Source organism: Cyprinus carpio, chromosome A18, assembly GCF_018340385.1.
Source record: "Cyprinus carpio isolate SPL01 chromosome A18, ASM1834038v1, whole genome shotgun sequence".
NCBI classification, from domain to species: domain Eukaryota; kingdom Metazoa; phylum Chordata; class Actinopteri; order Cypriniformes; family Cyprinidae; genus Cyprinus; species Cyprinus carpio.
The window spans coordinates 12,499,394-12,527,324 of NC_056589.1; the positions used below are offsets into that span (position 1 = coordinate 12,499,394).

The window sequence follows — 27,931 nt, forward strand, 5'->3', positions numbered from 1 at the left end:
AATAAACCTTTAATTTGACTTTATTACAAAGTTTACTTTTTAAAGAATGTCATGAGTGTGCTTTCTTTAAGTACACTTAAATTACATTTTATTAATATTACATTATATGCAAGTGCAGTTTTTTTTAATTTGATGTACTATTACTTAAAATTTGATGTACAACAGATTTATTACATTAAATTCACCTTTTTCTTAAATGGAATGACTGAAAACCTTTTTAATTACTGAGATATTGACTGTTTCTGGTCTTACATAAAATGGAAGCTATAACTTTGCAAGAGAAGTTATTAAGTATCCACACATATTATATTATATTATATTATATTATATTATATTATATTATATTATATTATATTATATTATATTATATTAGGTATTTCTGTCTCATTTGCAGATGTGGATCATTTATATAGAGGCCATGGGAGTTGGTTCAATGAAGAGCTGTAGCATACAAATGGGAATAAATCCATCTTGAATGAGGCTATTTTCTGTAAATAAATCTTTAATGAGAACACTAGATAAATGAAAATATTTTGTAGCATTATGCCTCTTGCCTCTATGCTATTTTTGCTGATTGACAACACAAGGCTAAGACAAATAATATACTATACTGAAAATAGAACACACACACACACACACACACACACACACACACACACACATATATATATATATAAACATTGATGGACATTTAAAAATAACAAGAAATAATGTCAACATTGAATTATTAGATATTATTGTTATTAGAGCTACATGAGCCTCCATGAATGGCCTTTGCATTAAGTTTTCACATTTTAAAATAGTAGTTTCACATACTGATACGGCAGAGCTCAAATGAAAAGCAGCGTAACCATGCGACCATGCCAAGCGAGTGGCCAGGGTCACAAAAAGCAGTGCGCTGAAAACTCTTAAGTGGCTCAAAAAAGAGCACATTTGCACACAAATTAACACCTAAAATAGGCTCATGCATCACGCTCATGTCTACATTTTGTGTAATGTTCCATTGACTGAATCTCTTTCGCTTTTTCTCAGCAGTCATGTCAGGAATTCATATAAAGCAAGAACGTAAGTTCAGGGCTTTAGTACAACAAAAAAAGATGTATAAACACCCACATACATAAGCAAGCATACATACAACTATCAGCATTTTCATATATTGATACATACTAAAATTGCAATTAAAGGAATATTCTGGGCCTAATGCAAGTAATCAACAACATTTGTGGCATAACATATGACATGTTGAATAATTAATTTCCACTTTTTTCCCTAGGTTTCATTAAAAAAAAAATAAAAAAAATAAAGACAAAATAGTCAGGGTTACTGTGAGGCACTTGCAATGGAAGTGAATAGAGCCAAACAGATGCAGAAATGTGAAGGTTATAATATTACAAAAGCACTTACAGTACATTAAGTTATGTTTTCATTGAAGCAAAATTTTCAAAAGAGATTTGTGTATTGTTTATGCCAGGTTAAAGAGACTGACAGAGTGTGTCTGCCTCCCCAACAATGCTAGGTAGATTGTTCCAGAGTTTGGGCGCTAAATAGGAAAAGGCAGTTGATTTTGATATTCTAGGTATTTTGAAATGGCCAAAGTTTTGAGATGTCTGCCGTTTTATCACACTGCTTAGTTTTTTGGTTAAGTATTTTAACATTTACATTTTAACATTCACTTCCTTTTTTGTCTCTCTGCAATCCATTTTTTTTAAAGACTAGGAGAGACAAAATCAACATTTGCCACAAGTGCAAGTTAACTTGTGCTGAACCCTGAACATTCCTTTAAACATTCACACACACACTGTGTGGGAAAATACCTTGACTGTTTTATGCAGCAACATAATAAAACATTTAAAAACATTTTTTTTTTTTTTTTTGTGATGTATACATTTGGAATGTTTTATTTCAGTATGCCATATGGTTTCTGCCTGAGCTAGAATACTAAAATACATTTCTTGCACACATGCCCTCGCAATCCTGTTCTTTGTCCATCTCACCACAAACAAACATACACGTAACAGTATTTATCCTTCTCTATTCAACTCTCTCCTCAAGCTTTTCTATGCACTTATATTTACATTCAATGAATGACAGAACATCTGAGAAGCATGTTAACTCCATTCCTCCTTCTTTGTACCCAATAAACTTTATTTCAGCATATACGTGACTTTCATCCACTCAAGTACTTCAGCTTTATTCTCCAGTGCTTCATTCAAACCAAAACATCTCCACTTCTAACAATCCGAGAGTCACCATTTCTGTCGTAACCCCCTAATCTATCATTCCCGAGGCTTGAAATCAAGGGCAAATCCAAAAAACCAACTCTCTGTCTCATCTTGAGATTTGTTGCATCTCTGATCACATTTTAGTTGCATGTTAGCATATTACTCCCCTTTCCAAACCTCCAGCTCCATGCTAACCTTGAATTTAAATTCTACAGGCATTTACTCTCATGTTTCCAGCCTATTTTATCCCACAATTGCTTACTAAAGGAAACAGCTTGTCAGACAAATGCCTATCTTGTGATTCCTTGAACCAGATTTTCACATTGCAACATCTGATCATTCTGCAAACTCTAGTTGTGATTAGATGATAATATTTTTAGTTCTGGGTGTTTTAATCTACCATGAACTTGCAACTCTATGAGTGTTCAGTACAATATTTCATCCAAACCTTCTATACTTCTTTCTTGGGATTTCGCAGCCCATTGGCACAGCTTGGTGTTTCTAGTTATTTCAGTTCCCCTGATCACCTGCCTGCCTCCTATAGCCTTCATTAAGCAGCTGTATCTCTTCCTGGTAACCTCCAGCCTCCTGGTGCTGTCTCCGGCTGTTCTGTCTATGCGCTTCCACTGTATCTGGAATGTGGATGTTAATGTTGTCTGCATCCGGGTTACTTGTGGGGATCAGCAGTGAGTACGAGGCTGTTTCACCTAGGTCACACGAGACAAAACGGTTCTCACGACGAGAGTAGCGTAGTGAAGGTGAGCGTGCGTGTGTGGATGACTGGCTGATGTTGGAGACAATAGACACACTGTCCATGGCCTCTTCATTGTCACAGATCTCCAGAACCTCCAGGTGAATTTTTACGTTGGTGTCTGCGACTCCACACCCTACTCCAACTCCACCACCCCCATTGCTAGAGTTGTTCTCTTCAGCACTAGGTTCGTGACCCACCGATTTGGAGCGATACACCTCGACTTTCTTTGCATTGTTGGGAGAGATCTTAAAGCCATCGCTGCTGACTTCATAGGTGGAGAGGGACAGTGTTTTGCCTGTGGGGGCATGGAGGGAAACGGTACCCTGGAAGGCACATAATGGAATGGCCAACCCAGCTGTCGATCTCTGTTAAGAAAAGACAAAGAGACATGCTTTTAAGAGTCAAACAGTGTGATACACATAAAGACAAACACACACACAAAACAAGGGAAACCTACATTTAAATGCTGCTTTAAAATGTAATATAATGAAAATACTGGAAAAAAAGAGAAATTTTCTGGTTGGTCCATTTGAGTAGCACCTGAAAGGCAATTTTTTTATCTACCCACCCTCATATCACTCCAAACTTGTGACTTTTCCCATGGAAAGACACCTCAAAGCTGCTTTTTTTCTATGCTATGAAAATGGTGATCACCAGTTCAAATTCTGCTGAAATGTTGGTTGGTTTATTAAAAACAAAATGAAAACCTGGTATACAAACTCAGATATCTTTTTTCAAGCTAGACCACTATTCTGCCTTACACTTACACACTGCTCAAAAAATGAAGGGAACACTTAAATCACATATTGGATCTTGATTCAAGTTAAAAATCTTTACTTGTATACATTGTGTTATTAGTTGAGGACAAAATTATGTGACAATGGGTCAGTGGAAGTCATCAACCCACTGAGGCCTGGACTTCAAAATCACACTGAAAATCAAAGTAAATTACAGGTTCATTGAACATGCATGAATTTCATCAAAGCAACTCATAATGTAAGTCAGTAGTGTGTATGGCGTCCATCTGCCTGTATGCACTCCTGACAACATCTAGGCATGCTCCTGATGAGATGGGGGATGGTGTTCTGGGGGATCTCCTGCCAGACCTGGATCAGGGCATCAGTGAGCTCTTGGACAATATGTGGTGCTACTTAGCGGCTTCGGATGCTACACTACATCAAGTTCCAGAGGATCTCAGTTCTATTCAGGTCTGGGGAAGATGAGGGCCAGTCAATTGCATCAATGCCTTCGTCATCCAGAAACTGCCTACAGACTCTGCCTTCATGAGGCTGGGCATTATCATGCACCAGGAGGAACCGTGACCCACTGCATCAACGTAATGTCTGACAATGACAGCTGATGATTTTAACACCAGTAACTAACAGCAGTAGTGGTACCGTTTGCTAGTACATGGAGGTCTATGTGACCTTCCAAAGATATTCCTCCCCAGACCATCACTGACCCACTGCCAAAATTGTCATGCTAGATGATGTTGCAGGCAGCATAACATTTACCACAGCATCTTACAGACACTTTCACATCTGTCACACATGCTCAGTGTGAACCTGCTCTCGTCCATGAAGAGAAAGGGGTGCCAGTGGTCGACCTGTCAATACTGGCCAATGCCACTCGAGCTACATGGTGCTGGGCTATGAGCACAGGCCCCACTAAAGGATGGCGGGCTCTTAGTCTGTTTCTCACAGTTTGGTCAGAAACATACACACCCATAGCCTGCTGGAAATCATTTTTGAGGCCTCTAGCAGTGCTCCTATTGTTCCTTCTTCCACAAAGGATCAGATACTGGTCCTGTTTTGATGAAATACCTCCTTCCGAAATACGAATTGATTAGTTAGCTGGCCCAGTGTGTTGTGATTGGCGAACTGATTAGAGCGTGCTGAGCGAGTTTCATCTACTCAGCTGTTTACTTAATGATGGAATCAGTTTTGCCATACCAATTCGAGCCCGATTCAGATACTGAGAATGTTTACAAACAAGAGAATCATGCAAAACCATTTAAAGCACAAATAAAGGGGTTTTGGAACTGGGGTGGAAGAAATAGCATCTCTTCATATTGTGACTTCACAATATCCAGAAGAAGCTAGCTGTAGTCCAAACGAGCCATTTGGAGTCGTTTTTGAAAAGTTTCTGTTAAAGAGAATATCTCCTTTTAGATTGGACTATGACCTTTGTAACCTTACAGATTTTTTTAATGCTCAAAAATCAACATTACACACTGACTAAAGTTGAAAAAGTATAATAGGACCCCTTTAATTTTTTGAGCAGTGTTTAAAAAAACTACTAAAAAGTGTTTCTCTCTCTCTCTCTCTCTCTCTCTCTCTCTCTCTCTCTCTCTCTCTCTCTCTCACTTTCTCTAAGTTCTTTTCTCTAAGGCACAAAGCAAGCCAGGACTGCTACTGGTGCCCCTTGAAAAATTAGTGCACTATGCCCCTGGTTAAAATATTATGAAAACATTTCTATACTGCAGATAACTATGCCAGCTATGTAACTACCAAACATATTAACATTGTTTCATCATTAAATGAGCTTGTAGTTTATCTAGATAAATGGCAACGCATTTTATTAATGTTTTTAGTGCAATGATGTTTAATGAGTATGCAATTTAGCCATACAGGATGATACTATGCCAGACATGGATATATATATATATATATATATATATATATATATATATATATATATATATATATATATATATATATATATATAGTAGCGTGGTGGTAGCGTCGCTGCTTTCTTAATCAAATAGCTTTTCAGTAGCTAAGCTCTTTTTTTGATCAAGTAGCGTGGTAGCGTCAACAAAAGCTGACGTTACATTATGCAAAGCATTTCTGAAACTCAAGCTCAAATCGGAAATATAACTGCTAAGGATCACTGATCCTGGACCAGTAAAAGTGACGCCACCACCACTAAACCTCGTAACGTCATTCGCTCCTCAAACTGTCAGTCAAACCTCATTATTCTTCCCGCCTCTCTCGTGAATGAAGTGCGGCGCGCAGTTTGGAGGATCTTAGCTTGTTTGCAGTATGAACGTAAATAAAATAACTGTTGATTGAATAAGTACAGCGTTCTCTTTACTCAAGAAACACTATATTTATAAAGGCTAATGTTTTTTGTATTTGAGAAGCGGAGAAGAGTGTCTTAGCATTTGTTGTGAAGTCACAGTCAGATAGCTTGTGAGAAGCGAATAATATAATAAAATACAAAACCAACGACAAATAACAGAAAAAAAAACTGAGCGCCCACATAGCGACAGAAAACTGTACAACCTGCAAGTTCATGATGCCCGTAGATGCCCGTACTGCCTTCGAATGTGGAGTTAATGACGGGGGAAAACATTCGAAACATTCAAAAACTTAGTATTTAAACTTGATTTTGGTGAAACGTTAATAATATAATGAATGACACATGCAACGATGCAAATAAATGTAGCCTAAGTTATTTGAAGGCCTATACATCTGTACAGTAAGATTTCATTAATGTTAGCTAATGTAACTAACATGAACGTACACTGAACAATACATTTATTACAGTATTCATCTTTGTTAATGAAAATACAGTCGTTCATTTGTAGTTCATGTTAGTTCACAGTGCATTAATTAATGACAACAAACACAGCTTGATTTTAATAATGCATTAGTAAATGTTGAAAGGTATTGTTCATTCTTAGTTCGTGTTACCTACACTAGTTAACTAATGTTAACTAATGAACCTTATTGTGAAGGGTTACCATTTACATTTAGTCATTTAGCAGACACTTTTATCCAAAGCAACTTACAAATGAGCACAATGGAAGAAATCAAAATCAACAAAAGAGCAATGATATATAAGTGCTATAAAAAGTCTCAGTTAGCTTAACGCAGTACATGTAGCAAGTTTTTTTTTTTTTTTAATTTAGTTTTGCTTTTGTTAATTGTATAATAAATAAAAAAAAAGATAGAATACAAAAAGATTAGAGAAGCAAGTGTTAGTTTTTTTTTTTGTTTTTTTTTTAAGAAAACAAGCAGTAAGTAAATAAATAGTTTTTTAGAGTGCAAGTCTTTTATTTCTTGATTCTTGAAGACTGATTTTTGTTGCCAAATTGATTTGGAACAGCTGTTGAATAAACAACTAAAGCTGAACTATTATGGCTGTCTATCTGCTTGACTGACGGTTGTATTGATCACACTGAGAGAGCATTGACTTGGTATGATGTTGGTTCAATATAAAAATAATTTTTTTTAAAAAAAATAGCTTAGATGTAGTAAACTACTTTTGCCGTGTTGCTGTAGCTTAGCTTGCTACATTTCACAGGGCTGTAGCTTAAGTGTAGTGAAGCTTAGGCTGATTTATACTTCCTGTTAGCTTAGCTTACTACATTTTCCAAGTAGCTTGCCCAACACTGTATATATATAGAAGTAAATATATATATATATATATATATATATATATATATATATATACATTTTTATATAATTTTTAAGGTCCAAAGCTCTAAATTATACACAACGTCAAAAGCATTTAAAATCAGTCCAATAAATGTGACTCCTTTTGTCAGACTTTTTCTGTGAGTTAATGAGCCCTGTGTATATATTAGGCCCATCGAGAACAAAAAGCTCTGGTCAAATTACAACAAGGTCCATAAACACCCATGGTTCCATTGTGCTATCTTTCTCCCATCAGCAACTTCATTCATATACAGTAACGTCACACTACAGAAAAATTCAGTTTAGAAGCGTAGTCATTATCATTGATATGCTCCTTTCACAATAAAGAGAGACAGTCGGCATGGAGCCTGCACTTAATAGATTGAAATGCCACTCTTGACTGAGGACTGTGAATAATTCAGGCATTTTGATCTGATTTCATCTGACCATTCAGCACAGCAGCCATAGATAAGGATCTCTCCCTATACCTTCTTTCATTCCTTCTCTCTTGTTACATTAGAAAGGCTGAGGAATGAGATGTCAACAATATGACATGTGCCTCATGTAGGCTTTGCCCAAAACACAGCATATCATTCAAATGAAATAATGCTCATCAAAGGCTCTAGAGACCATGTGACTGGGGAAAGGGCATGACTTGCATGTGAGTTCACCCACCGGATGAGTTAGAGGCACTGGGGTGATGGAAGGATAATAACCACATCAGAGTTGAGGCAGGAAAGCAGACAGAGAAAATGGCAAAATGCAAACAAGGCCCAGGCTTTTTATGATGTTTATGATTATGTGTCCTAGTGGCCTAGTTTCCCCATAATTCCCCTGCGAGTCGGTCTATATGCAGTGAAGAGTGTATATGCAGATTCCCAATCACATGAATCCTCCATTACACCTACATAAATATAGTCTCGCATTGCCAGACCTTCAGACTAACGGCTGAAGGTCTGGAAATCATGGCAGCTTTCATTGGTCAAGGCCCGCCCATGAGGCCGTTTGACCGACATGTCAAACAATTAATCACAGTTCGTTTCACTTAGCATCATGTTTCGGGGCGTGGAAATGTCGGACAATAACAGACTCTCGGACATATTTGAAACATTCTATGCCGCAAACTTTAAATATTTCACATACTTTTGAAACTCCAGTGTTTAGTTGATACTGATGAGCACTCGTTGTCACAGTTGTAAACACTACAGCTTTCTTCTTTAGTGATGGGGTTTGGCGTCACGGCATCTTTGTTTCCAGGCGGAACATTAAAGAATGTGACACGCACGTCTCCCGGAAATCCTGTAGAATTCAACCAACCCGATGACAACTTCGACACTCCTGAAGTGTTTCCACTTTTGTGTCCCATATGCATCAGACATTTAGCCAACGGTCCATAGGCGTGATCTCTGAGGCTGAGACTAACATAAATAAAATGCCTCGCTTACTCATGAAAATTTCTGATTTCTGTTTATAGAACAACTCATCTTAATCTTACACAAATGACCTTTTGCAATCATAAATATGACCTGAGTTCTCAATATACTCGGAATTACTAATCAGCCCCAGGTTAATCGGTGCTAGCTCTGACCTCTCCGCCTACTCTGGGTCATTGCCACTGGAGGATCTGAAGGTCTAAGCTGTGATCTAGCTTCCTTCTTTCAGTGGCAGATACACAGTGACAGTCATAGTCTTATGTGCTGCAGCAACCCAGTGGGGTTTCCAAATCACAAGACGGTATTTCATAAACCTGCTGTTTTGGCAACAATTCCTTGCTACATGCTAAGAGCTTAAAGTAACCCAACTGTATTTTTCTCTTTGCAACTTACAATTATCCGCTGTTTCAAAGTGATGGCTTGCAGTATAGCCCACTGTAGCGGGGCACAAGGAGGAACTGCCTTTGTTGTCATAAATCCTATATTCCTCATAGCAAAAAGGCTTTTAAAAGAGAAACCAAAAATTGTTTTCATCATACTGAATGGTACCAAAATAAGTGAAAGAAGGACTGTAATGAAACAAATTTTCTCTGATCTTGTAAAATAAATGGGTTCTATGTACTATGAAAACTTATAATATGTTCACCAATACAAAAAGACCATCTACAGAAAGACCAACAAACCTGACCACATTTAAGCATCAACAATAATTGTGTACTTTCAATAATTGTGTAAATCGAGATCACAAAAAAATATGTATGCATGGATGGATGAAATGTTTTCTCTAGATTTTGCTGTGGTTCTGTGGAAATTTTTCATATTCATCCAATAGAGCATTTTGAGGTCAGCCACTGATGTTGGACAAGAAGGCATGGCTTGCAATTTCAGTATCAGTCCATCCAAAAGGTGTTCGATGGGGTTGAGGTCAGGGCTCTGTGTAGGCCAGTCAAGTCATCCAACCATTTCTTTATGGACCTTGATTTGTGCACTGGGGCACAGTCATGCTGGAATAGAAAAACACCTTCCCCAAACTTTTTCCATAAAGATAGAAAACTGCCAAACAGAGAAACATGATTCATCTATCCACAGAACACGTTTCCACTGCTCCAGAATCCAGTGGCAGCGTGCTTTACACCAATCTATCTGATGCTTGCCATTGTTTTTGGTGAAGTGAGGCTTAGCAGGGATGAATTTTCACAAACTAACTTATTGCAAAGGTGGCATCCCATCATAGAATCACACTTGAATTCACTGAGCTCTTCAGAACAACCCTTTTTTCCCACAAATATTTGTAAATGCAGACTACATGGCTAGGTTTGTGATTTTATTCGCCATATACAGTATACTGGCAATGGGTCTGATTGAAACACCTGAATTCAATAATTAAAAGATGTGTCTCAACACACTTCTACTATTGTCCATATAGTGTAGACAGATAGACATATAGATAGTTAGATCTTTACTGAAAAGTGTTTAAATTATACTTTTCATACTTGTTCAATGAAACATAAACAGTTATTGCACATGCACCTGTGGAACAGTCCTGAAGACACTTATGGTTTGCAGGCGATAGGCAATTAAGGGCATATTTATAATAACTTAGGACAGGAAAGAGACCTTTCTCTGAGTGCCAGAAAAAAAGATGCCCAAGCTCCTTGCTCACCTACGTGAACATGCCATAGACCTGCTGCAGAGAGGCATGAAGACTGCAGATGTGACCAGAGCAATAAACTGCAATGCCTGTAATGTAAGAAGACAGTGCTACCGGGAGACAGGTAGGACAGCTAATTCATCTTTACAGAAGCAAACCACATGTTACCATGTGTGCCCCCAGGCATGTTCAAGAACTTGCAAGAGCCTTGGTGGACGAATGAGGCAAGGCAACATCTCACAGCAAGAAGGATGAGTATTCAGTTTTTTCTCAGTTATTAAACTTCTTATTTCTAACAAATATGAATGTTTTAACACCAATTTGCTGGAAATGGAATTTGAAAATGAAGAGGAAGTTTATTTTTTGTTGAGTTTATAATACAACACAACCAAGAAAAAGATGAAATCATGTTTAGCTTGTTGCTACTTCCAGTTAGAACAGAGGTGCCTAATCCTGTTTCTGGAGATCTACCTTCCTGCAAAGTTCCCTGAACAAAGACACCTAAACCAGCTCATTAAGACCTATGCCACATTCCAGGCAACTCGTAACTCGTGGTTTTCCAACCTTCTACCATTGAAAGTGCACTAGATCGGCAGTCAAACCCGTCACTTCCCACCCGTGAACTCATACTAGATCGATGTACTCCTAGTTCCGAGCTCTGACGTCACATAGCCTGTGCTCAACAATGGCAGCCCCTAAGGATAATATTGCCTACGGATGCATTGTTTATGCAAGTGGTACACAGTGAGAAATATACTTTAGTACAATATAACTTTGCAATAAAATTAATAGTCTAGCTACAATTCCTTGCACTCAGGCAATTTGGCATGACTTGCCTGGAACGCTACAAAGTCATGAGTCGTGGTTTTGAAGTTGTGACTTACGGGCTCAAAAGCCTGCCTGGGACACAGCATTATTACAGACAGGTTTTTGGGAGCAGGGATGGAACTGAACTCTGCAAGCAGGTAAATCTCCAGGAACAGGATTGGGCACCTCTAAGGTAGAGAAACATTAAAGGGTTAGTTTACCCAAATATTAAAATTATGTCATTAATGACTCACCCTCATGTCGTTCCAAACCCGTAAGACCTCCGTTCATCTTCAGAACACAGTTAAAGATATTTTAGATTTAGTCCGAGAGCTTTCAGTCCCTCCATTGAGAATGTATGTACGGTATACTGTCCACGTCCAGAAAGGTAATAAAAACATCTTCAAAGTAGTCCACATCAGAGGGTCCGTTAGAATTTTTTGAACCATCGAAAATACATTTTGGTCCAAAAATAGCAAAAACTACGACTTTATTCAGCATTGTCTTCTCTTCCGGGTCTGTTGTGAGTGCGTTCACAACACTGCAGTTTAGTGATATCCGGTTCGCGAACGAATCACTCGATGTAACCGGATCTTCTTGAACCAGTTCACCAGATCGAACTGAATCGTTTGAAACGGTTCGCGTCTCCAATAAGCATTAATCCACAAATGACTTAAGCTGTTAACTTTTTTATGTGCCTGACACTCCCTCGGAGTTAAAACAAACCAATATCCCAGAGTAATTCATTTACTCAAATACTGACTGAACTGCTGTGAAGAGAGAACTGAAGATGAGCACCGAGCTGAGCCAGATAACAAGCGAAAGACTGACTCGTTCTCGAGTCAAGAACCGGTTGCATCGGTTTTTTGGATCACCAGTAGTGATGGGAAGTTCTGTTCTTTTCCGTGAACTGGTTCTTTCAGACAGTTCGATTCAATAAACCGGTTGAAGAAAACTGTTCACCAGTTCTTTTGCGCTCGACGTAATGACTTCATTGGCGATGATTGCCCTTGATTCAAGCCCTCGGTTTACCCGCGCTCATAACATTAGCACAGAATCAGTTCAGAATCAATCATCAAGAGAACCAGTTCGGTTCAGACGCACTGTGTGTCAGTCTGCTTCACGCTGAATCATGCATACGCAGTATCATCAGCTCCTCGGTTCTCGAACCGGACGCGTCCGACAGAAAAGGTTCTTGACTCGAGAACGAGTCAATCTTTCGTTCATTATCTGGCTCGGCTCGGTGTTCATCTTCAGTTCTCTCTTCACAGCAGTTCAGTCAGTATTTGAGTAAATGAATTACTCCGGGATATTGGTTTGTTTTAACTCAGAGGGAGTGTCAGCCACATTAAAAAAGTTAACAGCTTAAGTCATTTGTGGATTAATGCTTATTGGAGACGCGAACCGTTTCAAACGATTCAGTTCGATTTGGTGAACTGGTTCAAGAAGATCCGGTTACATCGAGTGTTTCATTCGCGAACCGGATATCACTAAACTGCAGTGTTGTGAACGTGCTCACAATAGACCCGGAAGAGAAGACAATGCTGAATAAAGTCGTCATTTTTGATATTTTTGGACCAAAATGTATTTTCGATGCTTCAAAAAATTCTAACGGACCCTCTGATGTCACATGGACTACTTTGAAGATGTTTTTATTACCTTTCTGGACGTGGCAGTATACCGTACATACATTCTCAATGGAGGGACAGAAAGCTCTCGGACTAAATCTAAAATATCTTAAACTGTGTTCTAATGATGAACGGAGGTCTTACGGGTTTGGAACGACATGAGGGTGAGTCATTAAAGACATAATTTTAATATTTGGGTGAACTAACCCTTTAAAGTACTTAAGCATGTTTCATATTCAATTTATTTCAATTAAATATTTGAATTAATCCAGTAATGATGAAAAATGTATTTAGGTGGAAAAATTTTATTAAAGGCTCAAAGTTTAATACATTGATCTAAATGATGTTAGTGGAGGAAGAGAGTCAGATCAATGCCAGTCCTCATATTCCACTATACACAATCTATAAACCTTTTAATACACAGGCATACATCAAAGTTGCTCCAATTATTAAATGAACTGTCCTTGTATATTTGCATTTACAATAGAATTGATCCAATACTGAAACAGTGAACTGGATGTGTGAATGGTGAGACCACGCCTGTACAAGGCAGCAGGGCAAATCTTAGCAAAACAGCAGTCAATCATGTCAATGTGTCTGACTAAGAGCCTCTGTCTGTTCCTACAGTCTGAATTGTATTCCTGACACAATACATCCATTGTGGAAATACACAGAAATGGCTTGTTTGTTTGTTGTAATGAAAATAATCTACATAATAATTTGTCCAGTTGGAGGGACTTTCTATGCAGGGGCACTACTGTAATTTTAATCGAATGGCTTATTTTTGCATGGCTCTGTTATAATTAGATAAATCTGTTTTGGAAAGCATGAGGCCATTTATTTTCTATTAAACTCATCAGCTCCATTAACAGTCAAGATGAATAATCCTTTTACTTCCAGCACAGTCCAGCTCCTGAAGAGCAGTGTGTATCTAAGCTTTATGATTTACCCTTGTAAACATTAAATAAATAAGAGATATAGCCAATACAGCTGTCTATAAGTGATTCAAATATTTAATAATAACCATTTCAGGATGTTGTGGTGGTGAATATCTAGTTTAATGTTATCAGCATAATTCAGAAGAGGCAGAATATTAACAATTATTAGTAGTACTAAGTGAAAGTTTGAAAGAAAGTTTTTATCAAAGAAAATTTGATAAATTCATAATAATCTACTTAAAATTATGATGAAACAGAAGCGGAGAGATTGTTTCTTCCATATTATGACATACAGTACATCTGAATGTGACAGATTATCTAAAATGAAACAAAATGTTGCAGAGGGATTTAACAGGGTTTTATCCATCGGTTGCTAATTAGAGATTTAGATTTTATATTGTATTACACTCAAAAATTAATGTAGATATGTAAAACTGCACTGGAACAGCTATCAGCGTGGACCATAGTCACCGATCACGTTTTTATTGCAGTCCATGAGTAGCCTAACCTATTCGCTCCTCATATGAGTGAGAGAAGAAGCGCCGCCAGCGCGTCCAGTTTTATGTAAACAAAACTGGATGCTCTCCCTCTCTCTCAGATATTACAAGTGCACGTTATGCATTGGGCAGTGGGCACCAACCGGCAGAAACATAAATCTGCACCTATGGCATGGACAATGAAACAAAACCTTATTAGAGTCGTAATGCGGTGCAGAAGTGTGCAGTGTGTGTGCTTGCCCACATCTAAATTTGAAATAATGAACCTGAGCGTGTAAAAGAGGCGATGTGAAAGGCTAATTTTCATGTGTGCGGGGCTCCATTTTTATGGTGAGAAGAGAGGAAAGGTTGAGAAAGCACTCCAGGTTAATTTTGAAATGTACCAGATTTACATATAGTGTCACAGTGTCTGGTTGTTGTGTCCTGGACTGGCCACATGATGGGGTTCTCCCCTTTCACTATTACATGCTATGACCTCTACTTCCCATAGTCCTTTGCCTAGTCTTTTCTGTTCTGATTGTCATTACCTGTAGGTCATTTACTCATTATCTCATCAGTATTTAGGCCCTGTCCACACGGAGATGTTACACTGTATACGCATAAATTTTGTATTGTGTAGGCGTTTAATCCACACAGCTCCGGCGTTTTGGGAGAGTGAAACCGATATTTTTTGAAACTGGGTCCCAGAGTGGATAAATCTAAAAAACACCGCCCTTGTGTTTTCGTGTGGACAGCGAATCTGTGTATTTTCTGAAACGATGACATCACTAGCCTACGTTTCCCCCTAGTCAGACACCACTACGTCACATAACAGCAACAACAACATGAACAAACACTGATAGATTGTCTTTTTATTAACTAACATTAACACAGATTAATAAACATATTGTTCCATGTTTGTTTGTATACTGTGCGCAAGGTTTATGCCAAGTCTTTGTCTCCATTTTTAGTGTATCTCTGTGGCAGAATTACAGCGCCACATACTGGTATGGAATGTATACTACATAGTTTTGTGTCGGTTTTGTGGTTTCGTGTGGACGCAGATATTTCTTGAGATGAGGAAAAAAAGACTGGATAGGGAAAGCTCTGGCTTCATGTGGACATAGCCTTATACCATGCTCTCTCTGTCTTTTGTAGCTGCAGTATTGAATTCGTTACTTTGTGTTTCCTGGTACCCTGTGCTTTTGGATCATATTTTTGTGGTGTTTTTTCTTGTTGCTTTGTACTTGATTATTGTTTGTATTTATTTAAACTGCATTTGGATCTAATTTTGCCTTCTCCTGGTATTGCATAACAGAATACTGCAGCCATCTCTAGATCCAGTAGTTTTTTGTTTTGTGTCTCTCCCTTTATTTTGGACTATGGATCTTCGGATTTCCCCTCCTGCCATGTGGAAGGAGCAAATGGACGACTTTGATGGCTTTGAGGCAGCAGGGAATGGAGATAGGAGATTTTGCCCAAACTTTTTGGAGCCTTGCGTTGGGGCTGAAATACAATAATGGGGCGCTCAAGGATTTCTTTAATGCGTGCCTGGACTATCCTCTATCCCATTGGGAGATGGAAGGACTTGGACTCCTGGACTACTGGGGCTTCGCCAGATAGTCAGATGGCGAAGTCACTGGGCTACACCAGGCCAACCAGAAACCTTCTGCAGGCATTTTCCCACCAACCCTGGCCTTTCGACTCCCATGGAGAAGTGGAGGACGAGAAGGAGGAGGGCAGCAAAGACCCCTCTAGTGGTCCCAAATCCGGTGGTCCTGGAGGACCCGACTCCGGTGGTGCAAAGTCTAGTGGTCCGGGAGGACCCGACTCCTGTGGTCGCAGGTCCAGTGGTCCTGAGTCCAGTGGTCCTGGAGGACCTGACAGGTCTCTAGTCCTGTGGTCCTGGAGGGCCTGGCTCCTGTGTTCCCAAGTCCGGTGGTCCTGGAGGACCCGACACTGGTGGTCTCAGAGGTTGCCACAGAGCTGCTCAATTTCACTGCTGCTGACATAATCAAGAAGGCCATTTTTGCCTTTGGCCTCTAGACTGTTCTGCATGTATGGGAGCATTCAAAGTCCACTCCAGAATCTGCTCCAGTCCAGAAGCCCTCAGAGTCCACTCCAGAGTCTATTTCAGTCTGGGAGCTCTCAGAGCCTGCTCAAGAGCATGGTTCAGTAAGGGAAACTTCAGAGTCCCCTCAAGAGCCCACTCCAGTCTGTGAGTCTGCTCTAGAGCCCACTCAAGTCTCTGAGACCACTCCAGAGCTCGCTCCAGTCCAGGAGTCCTCAGAGTCCACGCAAGAGCCTGCTCCAGTTCAGGAGCCCTCCGAGTCCACTCCAGAGCCCGCTCCAGTCTGGGAGTCCTCAGAGTCCACTCAAGAGGCTGCTCCAGTTCAGGAGCCCTCAGAGTCTGCTCCAGAGCTCGCTCCACTCCAGGAGTTCTCAGAGTCCACTCAAAATCCTGCTCCAATCCAGGAGCCCGGGAGTCCACTCAAGAGCTTGCTCCAGTCCGGGAGTCCTCAGAGTCCACTCAAGAGCTCGCTCCAGTCCGAGAGCCCTTCAAGTCCACTCCAGAGCCTGCTCCAGTTCGGGAGCTCTTAGAGTCCACTCTGGAGCCTGCTGCTGGCCCGGTGGCCGGTTCGGCGTCACCTAAACTCCTTTCCCTGCTGGCGCCGCCCAGACGTCGCTCCCTGCCGGCTCCAACCAAGTTCCTAGCTCTGCCTGCTCCACCCTGGCCACCTTCTCTGCCAGCCCCGCCCTGGCACCCTGGTTTGCCTCTGTCTCCAGGTCCTCTTCCACTACACGGACCTGGCCCACTATCCCTCCCCCTGATGTGCCTCCTTTCCACCTCCCTCCTGAACTTTTGTGTTTTCTGGTGGAGGGTCTGGTATCTGCTCCTTAGAGGAGGGGTAATGTCACAGTTTCTGGCTGTTGTGCCCTGGACTGGTTGTTCTGGATTATTATTTGTATTTAATTAAACTGCATTTGGATCTAATTTTGCCTTCTTCTGGTATTCTGTGACATATAGGCTATATATAAAGTTGATAAGCAGTTAAATGTGTTGGTTTACACACAAAGAAAAGTGTAAGCTTTTAATAGGTCCAAGAATAAAATGATTAATTTACTTAGCATGTTAAATTTGATTTACAGAACTTTTGTACTGTTTTCTAACAGTTTTGACTTGAATAAAGAGAGAAAACTTGCACGTAACATTTTCATAAGCATTTTGTTATCATAGACAAATATTGTGATGTATCATTATAGAATTGTTTAGCAATATAACAATTATCGCAGAATCGCTGCATCATGATATTATCGTTACCGAGAGCCATGTATCGTGATTCATATTGTATCGTGAGGTACCCTGCAATTCCCACCCCTGATATATATATATATATATTAGTGGTGGGCCGTTATCGGCGTTAACGTGCTGCGTTAACGTGAGACTCTTATCGGGCGATAAAAAAAATATTGCCGTTAATCTATTCTCAAAGTTGGCTTGGGAGCTGGGTCTATAATACGCAAGCTATGATGACTTTCACCGTGATAGTTTAGCGCGGATGTATACCTGTATACAGTATTGCACTGTAGGGGGTGAGAACGAGTCTTCGAACCTGTGTGTATGCCTACTGTGAAATTACCAAGATTCCCCAAAAAAAACCTTGACAAGGCTCACGCCTGTTTCACACATACTCCATCTGCAGTGCGTATGCAGTCCGTGTACTTTACGTATGTGGTGCAGAAGCAGCACGGGCTCATTGTGCTTTCACACAGGACGCGTTTGCAGTCCGCTACTGATCTGCCGCTGTTTAGTCCACAAACACAACATTTGTTCATCATTCTATATTTCAAACTGTAAAAAAATAAAAAATTGACTATTATCACAGAACAGTAACAGTCTTTCATAATCATAGACATTAGTTTAAACTTAATAAATATAAACAACATATTATTCATGCATTTGACTTCTAGGTTTGTATAATAAGCTGCTCAAGAAAGCAGCAAAACATTTTAAACACAAACAATTAGCCTACTTTTCTTGTTGGGATATCGCAAATATTTAAAATTAAAGCACCACTGACAGAAACAGTCGACTCTCGTGCCTTTTGCAAAAATCTTTATTATAAATATTATTATAAATTATAAACTATTATTATAAATCTTTATTACAAGCAATCGCACGGTTCTTAATGAACTTTGTTTTTCTGCTTCCATAAAAGTGCATAGGCCTATATCATGTTGCCTCGTTTATCTAAAGGTGCTCTTTTTCTTGTTTTAAACCTAGCCAAAAAAACCATGTGTTGCGTGGTGAAAACACAGTAGGCTTTAATTAGTATACATTTATTGTGAAATTACTGCATTTCCGTGTCAATCCATGTTCATTTTTCCCGCGAACAATGCGCCATCATTGTAATTCAGCGCATGCAGCACAGCAAAAATAGACTTGGTAAGTAAACGATCGCTGCACTGCTGCAGACGCACTGCTCCTGGAACGCACTGACGGACCACAACCACGTGTTCCCTTATCAAAAGCTACACTCGATGCTGCGCTCAATAGCGCTAATGAGAACATTCTTTGTTCGCGCCGGTTGTGAAGCATGTGTGTCAAACACGCCAAGAATTGGCTTTAAATAACCTCGGTAGGTGACGTCATTGGTTACGTGCACCTGCAGGTTATAAATAGAGACGTGAAACGGACACATCTTCAGGTTTCTTTGTCTTCAGAGACCGCATTGGTGTGTGTGTGTGTGTCACGCTGCTGAAAGCATTATAGTTTTTAAAAGGAAGCATGTTGAGAGAGAAAAAAAAAAAAAAAAAAAAAAAAATGATTTAAATAAAAATATATATAATATATATATACAAAGACAGCAATTGCTCCCTGCCAAGCTATGTAGCAACATCTACACTTGGATGGAACGCATTTTCATGCTGTGGGTCAGACTAGTGCTGCCATGCACACCACGGGTTCTGCAGGCACATCAGGCTGATCTCCTTAAAGATCTGAGCGCCAGAAGGAGACTTTTAATACGTTTCTCACTCACTGTGCTCAAGTGTCGGGGCTGTCAAAGAGAAAAAAAAATAAAAATCCGGCTCCTCTGGGGCAGAAGGCTCAAAGAAAGAGTGTGGCGAGTTGTGCGCCCCCTTGTAAGACTGGGGAGCAGCTTGTAGCACTTGGCAGCCGCAGATGGAGCTGGACCTAAGTAGGGTCATTACGACCAAAGCAAGGGCCTTAAGCTGTGCCCAGGACAAAAAGGGTGTGTCCCCCTCAGGGAGGGCCATGGAAAATTCCAACAGAAGTGTAGGGCTCCTTCCTGGCACCCTTAGGGGATCACTGAACAACCTCCGTCACCACCGGTGTTTCGGAGGGCAGTGGCCTCCAATGAATTGTTACATGCTCTGTTGTCTCCTGCCACGTACCAGGACACCAGACATCTAACCCCCCCCCCCACAACAAACAAACAAAGTGTCAAAATTAGTGCCCTTTTCGGAGAAGCTGGCAGCGTGGAAGCTACTGCCAAATATCTCCCCATGAGTGGAAAGGACTGTAACGAAAGGTTACAGGATTCAGTTTGCATATCGTCCTCCGCGTTTCAACGGCGTGGTCTCACTTCTGTGAAACCGGAACGTGCATATCTGTTGACACAGGAATTGTAGACTCGGTTGGTCAAAGGGGCCATAGAATGTGTTCCCCTGCCAGACAGAGAGTCAGGCTATTACAGTCGGTATCTCTTGATTCCCAAGAAAGACGGGGGGCTGCGTCCAATCTTAGATCTTCGTGGGTTGAACCGCTGCCTCAGAACATACAAGTTCAACAGGCTGACAATCAAAATGATTGTTTCTCAGATCCAATCGGAGGATTGGTTTGTGACAATTGATCTAAAGGACACGCATTTTCATATAAAAATATATGCCACAACTCAGGAGGTTCCTGAGGTTCGCTTTCGGGGGCGAAGCTTACCAGTATCAGGTTCTTCCATTCGGCCTAGACTTGTCATCCCGCACTTACACAAAATCCATGGATGTACTTCTGGCTCCTCTACGACTCCAGAGCATCCACATTTTAAATTATATGAACGACTGGGTGATTCTGACCCAGTCTCAAGAGCTTGCGCTTCGACATCAGGATGTCGTCCTAGCTCATCTCGAATATCTGGGGTTGAGACTCAACGCCAAGAAAAGCGTTCTCTCTCCTGCTCAGAGGACAACGTATTTGGGGGTGGTATAGGATCCGATCACAATGCGGGCACAGCTGTCTCCTGCACGTGTCGAATCCATTCTAACCACCCTAAAGAACATCAAGCTAGGCCAGAAAGTCACGGTTCATCACTTTCAGAAAAGTTTTAGGTCTCATGGCAGCTGCATCCACGGTGATACCTTTGGGCCTCCTGCACATGAGATTGTTTCAGTTGTGGCTCAGAGCCAGGGGATTTCATCCAAGGGCCAATCCCTAGAGGCAAATAAGGGTTACGCGCCAGGGGCTTCGTACCCTATCTATGTGGTTCAGACCCCGGTTTCTGACTTTGGGTCCCACTCTAGGTCCGTGTTGTCATCGCGAGATGCTAATGACAGACGCTTCCCTCATGGGCTGGGGAGCGGTCTTAGATGGCCGTCCAGCCCAGGGGATCTGGAGAGGTCATCTTCTCGAATTGGGCACATCAATTGCCTCGAAATGAAGACTGTATTTCTGGCCCTGAAATACTTCCTCCAGTAGTTAAGAGGCTACCATGTCCTAGTGCGGGGGGACAACAAATCTGTAGTCTCTTACATAGATCGCCAGGGCAGACTGCGGTAGCGCCGCTTGAACGAGTTAGCGCAGCAGGGTCTGCTTTGAGCACAGGACAAGTTCCTGTCCCTCAGGGCGATTTACATTCCTGGGCATATGAATGTGGGAGCACACTTGCTGTCCAGACAAGCTGTGAAACACGGGGAATGGAAACTCCACCCCAAAGTAGTCAGTCAATCTGGGATTGCTCTGCTCCCGGGAGTCCTAGCCAGGGTCCGTCGACAGGGGTCTCGCCTCTTACTGATAGTGCCCCGTTGGCCGACCAGAGTCTGGTTCTCAGATCTAATATCCCTCCTCGATGGCTCGCCGTGGGCGATTCCGATCAGGAGAGATCTTCTCTCTCAGGCGCAGGGGGACAGTATTTCATCCCGGCCCGAGCTCTGGAACCTTCATGTCTGGCCCCTGAGGGGGACCAACTAAGAGATGCTGGCCATTCAGCAGATGTAATAGAAACTATTCTAAGTGCTAGGGCTCCCCTCCACTAGAAGAACTTATGCCCTCAGATGGCGTGCTTTCGAGGGCTGGTGCAAGACACACCATGTAGACCCAGCTCACTGCCAAATTGTTTCAGTACTGGAGCTCCTGCAAGAGAAAATGTCCTCAGGCACATGCCGTAGTACTCTCAGAACTTACATGGCCGCTAGTTTGGCTTGCCATGTTTTGATTGACAGGGTTTCTGTGGGAAAGCACCATCTAGTCGCCCCGCTTCATTCTTGGGGCTAAGCGGTTGAGGCCACCCACTAGAGATACGGTCCCTTCATGGGATTTAGCCATAGTGCTCGAAGGGCTGGCTGGCACCCCTTTCGAACCATTAGAATCAGCGCCTGACAGGCTTCTGACTCTAAAGATGGTTTTTTTCTTATGGCCATTACCTCTCTAAAGAGAATTGGGGATTTACTGGCTTTGTCAGTCCTGCCTTCCTGCTTAGATTTTGCCCCTGTGCGAGTCAAAGTTATTTTGCATCCTCACCCTAATTATCCCCCGAAGGTTCCTTTCTCGACCATACATCCGGTCATTCTCGAAGCCTTCTATCCTCCGCCATTCACGACAGCGGAGCAGGAAAGACTTCACTTACTGTGTCCAGTACATGCTCTTCAATTTACGTCCACCGCATTAGCCAGTGGCGTAAGTCAGAGCAACTTTTCACATGCCATTGGGGGCCGCAACCGGGGGGCAGCTGCCACCAGGCAAACAATTTCACATTGGGTGAGGGATGCTATTGCCCTAGCCTACGAGGCGCGTGGTCAGACTTCGCCTCTAGGAGTTAGGGCCCATTCAATCAGGGGGGTTGCATCTTCAATGGCTTTAGCAAGAGGTGCGCCCTTGCAACAAGTGTGTGATGTGGCAGGTTGGTCCTCTCCGCACACATTTGTCAGATTCTATAGCTTGGATGTCCATGCTACTCCGGGCTCGCATGTCCTTGAGTCGACATCCCAGAGTCATGTCTGAGACCTCTTCGATGTTGTGCGCACACACTACACAACCCTGGGGGTCCAGACAATTACAGTGCGGCGGCGTTGGTATTCTCGTTCCCATTAGCGCTATTGAGCGCAGCATCGAGTGTAGCTTTTGATAAGGGAACGTCTCGGGTTACTTGACTGTAACCCTGTAACCCTCAATGCCGCACTGTCGATGTGCCTGGACGTCTCTTCAGACAAAGGGGTAACCTGAAGATGTGTCCGTTTCACGTCTATTTATAACCTGCAGGTGCACGTAATCAATGACGTCACCTACCGAGGTTATTTAAAGCCAATTCTTGGCGTGTTTGACACACATGCTTCACAACCGGTCGAACAAAGAATGTTCTCATTAGCGCTATTGAGCGCAGCATCTCGTTCCCACTTTTTCAGGGAACAGGGTTACAGTCAAGTAACCCGAGACAAACGCTGGAATCCGTTAACATGGGTGCGTAAAAAAAAAATGAAAAAAAAGCAACGCATACGCACTGCAGACAGAGTATGTGTGAAACAGGCGTAATGTTGTTTGCAACTTGTGCAATGCGGATTTAGTTTACTAAAGGAGTTCTTCCGGTCTCAAGTACCACCTAAACGCAAAGCATCCCTTAGCTAATGCGGAAGATGCCGAGCCAAGCAATATAGCGCAGTGGAAGAGTTGTCGTCAAACTACTATGTTTGAGTGCAGCACAGCTCTATCAGTACTAACAAGTACTGTAGTAACAAGTACTTAGTTAGTCTTAGTCTTACTGAACATAATTTGAATGCCTTCGGCAGAATTCAAATGAGCCATTTTAATCTAGATTAATCTAGATTAATTCCAAGATTACAGTGAGATTAATCTAGATTAAAAAAATTAATCTATGCCCACCACTAATATATATATATATATACAGTATATGAATTTTGAACTATGAACCAGCTTGTTTATGTTTACAATAATGAGTTAAATTAAAAACAAATAACAAATACCAGTTTCTACCATGAAACAGCATGACAGACTGCTTTTGTACAGCTAAAATAACTGAAAGTGGCTGACACCAGAAGCTTTGCACATTCAGATTGAAAATGGTTGTGTCAACTATTACATGAAAAATAAGGTAGATAACATGGATTGACAAAATAGATTTAGGGCGAATTTTCATTTCATGCAAACTTTCCTGTAACACTAACTGTAAGCAGTTAATATAGAAAGGCCAATAACAATTAATTGTATTCAGATCAAGCTGAGACAATTGGTTTATCATAAATGAAGAAACTAAAAAAAAAAAAAAAAAAAAATTAAGATAATCTTAATCTTAATAATCTTAATTAATAATCTTAAAATTTGTATGTAATATTACTTTGAAAATTATTCATAGTTTTGAAAAACATAATATTTTTATAAATAGCTCAAATTATCTGATATTTTCAAGAGACTTTGTTTCTCATTGGGGTCTGCAGTGATATACACAATGTGATATAATTTCCTGTTACTATAATATTCTTTTTACCTGACAACAAAATGAAGTAACTCCATCCCTTAAATTTGTTAAATGGGTGTCATCTTACCTGTCTGGGTGTCCTTTCTGATTTACTCCTACACCACTCCCAATCTGTCAGCTCGATTTTACAACATTCCTCATGAGACAGCCTCCTCTCTGGACCATCAAATACAGATGAGTTGTCGAGGTGAAGATCCTCACAATCGCAGTTAGAAACTTGAGGTGAGACACTGCACGGACCATCCCTTTCTGTGGAGCTCTGAGGCTGGCTGTCTGCTTTCTCTTCGAGCAGCAGCTCGCTGTGGAGGGAGCTGTCCTCTGCTGCCGTGGTGCTGAACTTACGGATCTGACCGCTGTTCAGCACCGCCACTCTGCTCTCAGAGAAATCGCAGCTGTATAAACTGTTAAAAGAGGGTTTCTCGATGGATGGTGACTTGACGTGGGAGATCTTGTAGATGCCATAGGCTTGCTGGAATGAGAGGTTGAATTCAAATCTCCTTTTCTTTGCTGCAAAGAACACAAATAATAATGTGGCAATGTGGAAAGCTATTTTGTTTCTGTTTCTCACACACACATTAACAAGACATATTTATGTAAGATATATATAAAAATATAAAATCTAATACATTTTTAAATGGATTGTTTAAAATATTTTTTTTTTTTAGTTTTCTATAAACCTATATAAAAATCCATAAAAACAAAATGGCCAACGTTAGGCTGATGGGTTTTATTTATTTCTTTATTTATTTTTTATCAGTGTACCAACCGTTGGAAAGCTCAGATCCTCCGCCTTGACGGCAGTTGATGAAACAGCCGCACGGCAGATGGATCCAGCGCTCCGAAAGCATGAATACAGGGGTGACTGCCGCGGAGAGCAAGGTCAGGAAAAAACAGAGAGTCTCCAAGGACGAGCTGTGCATATGAACAGCATGACTCACCAGGATTTGGGTCTGCAAGGGCAATGTTTGCCAGTGAAAAACATAGGTTAATCACCAGTCATTTCATGATGTTTAAACAGACCAAATAAAAAAAAAAAAGAAAATGAAATGAAAAGAAACATTTACATTGACAGGTTATATTGAAAGGTCAGCCTATATCATTGCCTTTAGGCCTTCCCAATGTCGAACATAAAATATATCTGTGAATACAGTTGAACAAGACATTTTAGACTGGTGCAAGTTTTTTGTTACACTGTAAATAAGACACTTTCTGTGGTTTCTCAGATTCTCAGACTAGCGAAACCCTTATGAAAACTCTTCCAAAAAGGCCAGTTCTCTGAGGAACTTACATCTTTGAGTTCTTCCTGTCAGCATGTTCCCCAGTCACCCACTGTAAGGGGACTGCAAAGGCTTGGAGGCACTTAAAATATTAAGTTCCTTGTCTACATGTTAGAATGAACTCCTGAGTATTCTGACAGTGTGGCATTCTACAGTGTGATTGTTTTTTTGGCCAATAACTGATATGAATATAGAAATAAAATAATTATATTCTCCGCTTTTCAAACAATAATCAACAATCATTAGACTACAACATTAAACCATAACATGCATTCTTAATATAATGAAGAATTTTTTTTTTTTTTGCAATATTGACAATATTGGTCAGCAATGGTTATCGGTCTTTCTAATGAGGCCTCGCGTACCTTTACATTTCGACAGTGTAACAATAAATAATAGTTAAGTGTAACAATTAAATTATTTTTCAATTTCAATCTCACCATCATTGGCATCCACAGAACCATTCGCGCCATGGCCAGAATCATCGCGAAGCGCTTCTGAGAGAAAAACACAGGGGAATGTCGTGCACTCTGAGCTTCATCTTTCTGGAAATGGCCGGTTGCTGGAGAGTACGAGAAGGAATACGTCTCCGTTTTGTTCTTAAAACTGCCAGTGTTTGGGCTGAATTCTTTGTAGGCTCCCAAACTTTTCTCCAAGCTATCCCGTGACAGAGAGGGGATCTCACACAGCGGCGCCGACCCGGCAATTTCAAAATAGCTCGGGTAAAATGTTCTCAGGGCCTCCGTGGAGCACATAAGCTGGTAGATGAGAGGAACCGAGCAAACTACCAGCCCGCAGAAACACAGTGAATAAAGAGCGAACAGAAGTAGCACGTACAGGCTGTCGTTCTCCGGGAGACAGCCGAGAGAAGTGGGGGCGAAGCGACCCCAGCCACACACGGGCAGGACGCTGACCGCGAGACTCACCGTCCACACCGCCACCACCGCCACAACCACCCCGAGAGGTCGGTTAGCCGTCTGATACACTCCAAAGCGTTTTGTCACGTAAAAAGTGTAGGCAACTATGAGACAGACTTTCATATTGCTTGCCAACCCTTGGAAAACATACAGGAGTCCGGACAGAGTGCACATTGTGCCCGACCGGTTCGCGTCTCCGCTCCTCCATTGCAAGATCATGAAGAGCGTGAGCGGCACGACGCTGATCAGGTCGTCTATGGATAAAGAAGCCACTATCAGACAGAGGGAAGACTTACTTCTCATCCTGAGCAGTGACATAAGCGAGTACAAACCTCCCAAGCAAGTGACAGTGGCGATGGCGAAGGATAAACCAAAGAGAAGCTGCCAGTTGCCCTCGACCGCGTCCTCGTACTCAAATTGGGTGGTTTTGTTGGACAAAGGTGAGGCATCTGTCGCCGACATTTTCCTTCAGTCTAACTTTCTCGACTTCACTCGTCTCATTCCCTCTCAGAGGATCCGGTGATCAGACCGAGCGCATGGAAGTTTCCTTCTACAGTTACTGCGCGCCACGAAGTGCTTATAAGTACCCATCCGCTGGTCTTCATGCACTTGTGTTCAACAAATGCAGTGCATAATATAACCATTTTCCGTTCAAACTGCTACTTGCACGATGTGGTTTCTTCTCCGAGCATTTGTGGATAAATGTGCCGCGCGTGCATAGGTTGAGCGCGGCTCGCGCAGCACATCTCTTCAGTATGAATGAGCTCTCAGATGGGAGATTTCAGTAGAGGGGTGGAGCCACCTTCATCTGTCACATATGCTAGACGAGAAACGTGCGCTTTGTGTAAAAGACTAACATTGTATTACATTTGTTAGGTAGGCTACTTTAATGAATTGCAGCGCCACATATTATTCGCATCATATTATTCGCTACGTGTACTTCATTAGTATTACAGAATACTCATGCATGTATGTAGCCTATCGCGAGCCCAAAATGTATTCTCTAAAATAATCCGGTTAAATTTACGGGAAAACATGGCATCTGCGGTTACCAGAAACAGTATTTTAGCATTAGGGGATGCCATGGTGTTGTCTGTGTATTTTTTAAATTTATAGTAATAGGATATGTTTTATTAAGTGATGCCCAAAATCAAATTTTTACTTTAAAATATACTAATAACCACCATAATAATACATATCAAATTAGGCCTTTCCTTAAACAGTTGCTAAAAAGCATTGACAGAACAAAGTTTTGCTACAAACATAGAACATAATCAGTTACACACACAACACTAAAATAATGCTATAAACATCAATGACATATAATGTATATATAAAAAACTAAATGCATACAAGATAACAAAACATAAGAGACGAAGTGAAAATGTGAAGTGTCAGGGAGGGATCTCTGGGCATGTCCTTTTTGCATTGCGTTGCATACTTTTTGCATCCAAACATTATTTTTAAGTGCAGCTTAATCAAATATAATTTATATTATAAATTTAGACTTACATGTTTTGATCAAAATGTATAAAATATAATTAAGACAATGTGTGGTTAAATATAATACAATGTTTCACCACAGTAAGGTTTGAACAGCATTTTTACATATTCTTTCTGTTAAATCCACTAACATTTTTCAGTGTAAACTGCAATCTAAATGACCAATATTTACAAATTAG

General features: G+C 41.0%; 1 protein-coding gene across 2 annotated transcripts; it reads right to left on the minus strand.

Annotated features, from left to right (window-relative positions):
- Positions 1 to 369: 369 nt before the first annotated feature.
- LOC109079129 (probable G-protein coupled receptor 149) lies at positions 370 to 27,171 on the minus strand. 2 transcript variants are annotated; one of them, XM_042775042.1, is made up of 5 exons: positions 26,582 to 27,171; positions 25,773 to 26,503; positions 24,822 to 25,005; positions 24,123 to 24,562; positions 370 to 3,341 (listed from the first exon to the last, which is right to left on the minus strand). In XM_042775042.1, exons 1-5 carry the CDS (start codon positions 26,709 to 26,711, stop codon positions 2,733 to 2,735), a joined length of 2,094 nt encoding a protein of 697 aa, XP_042630976.1. In that variant the 5' UTR covers positions 26,712 to 27,171; the 3' UTR covers positions 370 to 2,732. The 2 variants fall into 2 exon arrangements, with proteins under 2 accessions (XP_042630976.1, XP_042630975.1); XM_042775041.1 differs by having other exon boundaries at positions 25,773 to 27,170.
- Positions 27,172 to 27,931: the final 760 nt, after the last annotated feature.

Coding starts and splice junctions, on each gene's coding strand:
- LOC109079129 (XM_042775041.1), bottom strand. CDS start 26,711: ATGTCGGCGACAGATGCCTCACCTTTGTCCAACAAAACCACCCAATTT. Junction 25,006..25,772: donor TTCTGTGGATGCCAATGATG/GTGAGATTGAAA, acceptor TTGCCCTTGCAG/ACCCAAATCCTGGTGAGTCA. Junction 24,563..24,821: donor AGGATCTGAGCTTTCCAACG/GTTGGTACACTG, acceptor TGTTCTTTGCAG/CAAAGAAAAGGAGATTTGAA.